Source organism: Pavona decussata, unplaced genomic scaffold (assembly GCF_977016875.1).
Source record: "Pavona decussata unplaced genomic scaffold, jaPavDecu1.1 SCAFFOLD_21, whole genome shotgun sequence".
Taxonomy (NCBI): Eukaryota; Metazoa; Cnidaria; class Anthozoa; order Scleractinia; family Agariciidae; genus Pavona; species Pavona decussata.
The window spans coordinates 6777055-6782500 of record NW_028145444.1 but is presented as its reverse complement, the minus strand read 5'-3'; the positions used below and the strand labels follow the sequence as shown (position 1 = coordinate 6782500).

The 5446-nt window shown below is 43.1% G+C and overlaps 1 protein-coding gene across 1 annotated transcript in view; it reads right to left on the bottom strand.

The window, feature by feature from the left end:
* The window catches only part of LOC146486513 (uncharacterized), a 4916-nt gene extending 1994 nt beyond the window's left edge, over nucleotides 1-2922 (bottom strand). The window contains exon 1 of the mRNA XM_085101424.1: nucleotides 1-2922. This exon is cut by the window's left edge and continues 1994 nt beyond it. Within this exon, the coding sequence (XP_084957550.1) occupies nucleotides 1399-2577 (1179 nt within the window). The 5' untranslated portion in view covers nucleotides 2578-2922 and the 3' untranslated portion in view covers nucleotides 1-1398.
* Between the last annotated feature and the right edge of the window lie 2524 nt (nucleotides 2923-5446).

Sequence of the window (5446 nt, the reverse complement as noted above, 5' to 3'; positions counted from 1 at the left end):
TTTGGCCAGCAGTTGGTTGCCAGGGGAGACTCTGAGGACAGGGATTTTGTCACTGCAGGATTTCTGGCCAAAGAACCCTCTCCTGGTGACCAACTGCTGGCCAACGAGACTGAGGATTCTGGGTATGAGATTTTGCCCTGCTCAATTACATACCTGAGCCAACCATTGAACATTAAAAGTTTAGGTCCTATCCCTTATTTACACCCTTGTAATTCAATCTAACCAACCCAACATGCCAGGTGAGATTTAACTCTTTAACCCCTAATATCAGAGAACAAATTCTCCTATCTCGTCCCCATACTATACTTATAAAACACCTGGGAAGAAGTTTCATATCCTTAATTCTCATGACCTCAGGGGTTGAATAAGCATTGAAATTACAATGAGAAATTTGATGCTGACCACTTAGGGTTTAAAGGGTTAAACATCCACAAGATACTAAAAGAGACCTTAAAGCTTGATTTCTCCTATGCACTTGGGGGTGAGTGCAGATTCACTTCCTGAATAGTGGCTGGTGATCAAGCCTCAAGGACTCAATCCCACCTCCCAATCACCCAAGGGGGAAGAAGGTGACAATCAGTGATTTGCAATAAACAAGGAGCTTTAAGATATTGAAAATAAAGGACCTACAATATGTTGAATGTTGAGATGATTTTATGGTTTTTATCCACAATATGACTAATATCCAGGGCAAAAATGCTCTTAAGTTTCTCGAATGAACTGTCACAGACCATATGCCAAAAATGAGGACAATCTGATGAAAACAGGAAAAAGCAAAAATTTAATGCTTATGCACTTCTGTTTTCTTTGGATTTTCCCCGAATTTTGGTCACATTTTTGATAAAAACAATTATCAATGCAAAATTTGGCACAGCTGAAGTGTATCTTTTATTCACCCAGCCTTTCAAATGTAGCTGAAGCAAAAAGCTTTGCACCCATCAAAAAAGAATCATCATGGTAGAGAGACAGCCTTAATCCCCTTGCCTCCTACTCCCACTTTCCTCTCTCTTCCAAAAATATCTCTGAAATGATAAGTACGACTCCGTCATCTCAAATTCCCAAGGGAAATCAAAAATAGTTTGAGATAGTAGGGGCTATTTTTCAACAAATTCTAATGATCAGTCCCCTCCCCGATCATTTTGGTATAGGAGACCTCCCCAGGGGTGGTTATCTTTTGTAATGGGTTTTAAAAATATTTTGCAATTTACAAAACGCAGTCGGGTATTGAGCCTGAAGAAAATTTGAATTACAGAACTACTTGTCAGAGAGAATTGGTATCTTTTAAAAGGGAAACAAACTTTTAGGGTACAGCTAGGCTCTTTTCAAAATTTCCAACAACTATTCAATTCACTTACATATGGGGGTCATCCAACTCTAGATCTAGGACAAATCCTCTGGCTATAAGAATTTACTTGTTACATTCAGCTGGTGAAACAGATCTTGTACTTCCTCTGGTGTTGTGGCAAAAATAGACACATAAGATTCACATCCATTGTCAGCATCCACAACAGAAAGGACTATGATTTGTCCCTCGCCTTTGTCGTTGTTATTGTCTGCAAACTCAACTAACGCTTTAGCTCCCATATTGTCATGCTTGTTCTTGCAAAATATTGCAGAATGTTTCAAGCCATTGTCTAGAGCCATGTGGCGAGCTAGTAGTAAATGAGTTGTGTCGCCACCAATTCTTGGGTTGACATCAACCAGGTACTTTGCATTGTCTGTGATTAAAACTTCAAAGGTGACCAAGCCAAAGTACCCTTGTGAGTGAAGGTAGTTTTTCACTGGTAAAGTGAATTCCTCGGACACAAGGTTCTTATAATCTTCTTGCTTGTCCCAGTCCACCAGTCCAGAAGTCCAGCAAAATCCATTGAATCCCCCCGTTGTAGTACCCAGCCAGAATAAATCCCCCGATTTGTGCAGATAAAATTGAAAGCTGGGGACGTCGTTTACCCCAGGGATAAATTCTTGAAATACAATTCCATCCTTCCAGTGACACACATCTTTGATTTGATGCAGTGCAGCGGACAACTCACTCGTGTTCCTAACAAGCCAGCTGCCCCGTCCGCCCGTACTGAGGTCAGCTTTGACCGCGCAAGGGTAAGAAATTGATTTTCGGTCCACATGTCTGGGGAAAGGCACTCCGATATCGACAATCGAGCTCTTGCACTGCACCTTGTAAAGGATATCCGGGGGTACGCTGTGCTTATGCTCTGGTATACCTTGCAACGCGGCCGTGGTTACAACGGGGACATTATCGCGAAGTGCTTCGTCTAAAGACTTAATTACAACCGCAGGGAAAGCGGGAAGCCATTGTCTCCAATGCTGTTGTAAGTAGGCTTGCGGATGGCACTCCATAATAATAGGAATTTCATTTCCAGCCGCGGGAAGATGTCGAAATGGCGACAGTAGGCGATCAAAATTCAGCGAGGACGGCGGGCAGTCATACACGCGGTACTTCTTGTCGTTCAAGAATCGGTAGCCCTTGGAATAAGACGATGGCTTTTGAGGTAAGAAGTAAGCTTCCTTGAGACATTTCTGAATGAGCCTGCCGATGGTGACAACGTTCTTTGAAGACATAATCTGACGATGTCTGGTGTATCTTGATTACCATAAACACGTGTACGAGAAATCCCTCACCTCAAACCTGCTCAAACGAAGGCTTCTTGTGTGACACGGCTGACGTAAGTATTCTTCGATCTTACCAAGCACTTTCGATTAATTTCATTGCTATAACAGCCGACCTACTTTGACCTTTTTGCCTCAGTTCACATCAAACCGAAAATATAACTCTTATTTTCCACTTTTCCACACTCGCGAAACCGGATAGACTTCCGGTTTAATATTGGTTCGCCCCAGTTTGTCCCACATCTGTACAAACTGGACCTTGGATTGCGCACTACAGAGTGTGGACTGGGTATAAGTACTCTCAGGTGGTAACCAATGGTTACTGAAGTTTTTTAGCGGAGATGTGGGGGGGGGGGGGGGGGGGCATTGCGTTGCAGATTTCCGATTAGTTTCAGAACCACATGTAGAATATTCTCAACAAACCTCAAAAAGGTACCTTGTACTCAATATTTGTTTGTGCCGGGCTTCACTATAGTATAAGATCATAGTCATAGTCTCTTGATAAGATTTATTGTGCTCGATAATCTGTGAAATATCTACACCCTCACAGGTTACCAGACTGGAGGAACAGCACTTTCCACCTGGACTCAGGAGGATACTCCGGTATATTAGTGAGTTTAATATTCAGCAGCTACTTCGGCAACAGCAATGTCTCGTTAACTGATGAGAAAACAAAGGTCCTGGACGTCTGTTCTAAATGTTGCTACATTTCTTCGTCGTCCGTGAAATGACCCGAAATTCAAGGTTTTGAGGAGAACGTGACTGAGGAGTTATTCATTCTCTGTCCTAATTTGAACTCCGTTCCTACTAGTTTCTGGATATATAGTTGAGCCACCTTGTACAAAATGGAATAATCGCGAAGTAGTTCAAATGATGTGGACTTAAACCCTGTTCAGACTAGGTCAGGGTCCGAAATTGCGCTTTCCTGGTCGCCAATGCGACTAAAAATTTTGCACTGGCGACCAGAATTTCACAATTGGTCGCCAGCGGGCGATTAACTATTTCAAGCCACGATCATTATACAAACAATAACTTTGATTTTCAGCCAAATCGCGATAAAATGAAATTCAAAGCCGCCCTCCAATTGGTCACTTACTTTTTACCTTTTCACTGCTTTTGACGTATAAAACCGATTTTCCTGTTATTATAAATCTATCACAACGTTTCACAGCTCGAGCAGTGTGAAGGTCGCCGCCTTTTTTTTTTTTTTAAACGAGAAATGCTGCACGGTTGTGGCCTGGTGCGAGCAATATGGCGATCCGTCGATCGTCTTGATAGAACACGAAAGGAAAGATCGTTTTGAACATAGAACAAAGAACCAAGCGGCAGTTTTTCAATCTGGTACATTTCTTCTCCAAAAGGTAGAGACAAGAGAAGAGATAAAGTTGACTTGAAACATTTGGCAGTCTTATGAAACTGCGTATATAGCCGGCATTCGATTCGTTCGTCGTGGTTTATCAGTGGTAGGTGTATAAATCGCCATTGCGGCCCCAAACGTGTTCTCTTCGTTCTGATTCTTAAAAGAAAAATTGGCCACCAAAATTTTCCATCTGGCAACCAAAACTTTTGGTTTGTGTTTCGCTGCGAAGGAAAAATTTTATTGACACTTTTTGGCGACCACATTTTTCCATATAGCGACTGAAAAAAAAATTTCAGTCGCCACTTGGCGCCTGCCTAAAAAAGTTAATTTCGGACCCTGTCAGGTGCCCGTGTCAGAGCAGAGCCCTGTGCCCGGGCACTAAAAAGGACGTTGTTCAGACTCCTTGGTGCCCAAGGACCAATCGCTAATCGTGTTCTCCTTCTTCAATTTAGCGCTCGCCACTATGTTTGCTGTATCGTAAGGAGGCATAAGGAAAAAACGTGGGAACTGACAAAATCCTGTTCACACCGGTGCCCGTGCCCAGGAACGGTGCCCGAGTGCTACCTTTGGAGGTAGTGCCCGTGCCTGGGCACGGTGCCCAGCTTTTTGCTCGAGCACCGACAAAAAGCGGCTCTGTTCAGACTAGTGCCCGTGCCCGAGAACCGGGAACGGGCACCTAGTCTGAACGGGGCCTTATATTCTCAATAGACGTTTCGTTGGCGTTGCTGTCGTTATTATTGGAGTTAGCTCCGTATTACTAATCAGGACGACTATGAACAAATCACACCAAAGTTAGTCACTTAAGTCCAGGGCTAAAACAAGAAACAAGAGTAAAAACTGAAAGTTTTTTGGCCCAGAACATTTTCCCAAAAAGTCCTTCTTTCATCACATCAAAAAAAAAAAAAAAAAAAAAAAACGCTAAAAAAACTCAATAGAGAGTGCGATGATTCATGAATTCCGGCTTGCAGGAATTTACACGGAACCGAAATAATTGATGCTTTCAGCCCATCATTCTGCCATCACGCAACTGTTACAAAATTTAGACACAATTCCAGCCATTCTTTCAAATTAGGTAGCGATAGATTTTTGTTCAGGGAAATCAGGAAATAACAAAATGGAATAAGTGCTGCTAGCCTGCGTAGCTGACGATATTCTCCGCGCGAATATAGAGATTTTGTGAACAGAGTTGTGTAGGACGCGCGCCTTTCCGCCATTCTCCTCGTGGCTTTGCTGCTTGTTCGCGCAATAGGCAGCTCTCGCCTCCGCCCAATATCCCGCCAGCTATGCACGCTAATACTGGGGGAAGTAGGGGGGGGGGGGGGGTTATAGGCTCGGGCTTCATTAGCAATTGTCTGCCTGTAATGGGAGCTTTTAAACATTTCAGTGGACTTTCCATCAAATTTTCAATAACATTTAGCGTCTCTTTTGACCATTCACAAATGTTTAGCATTGGGGCTATTG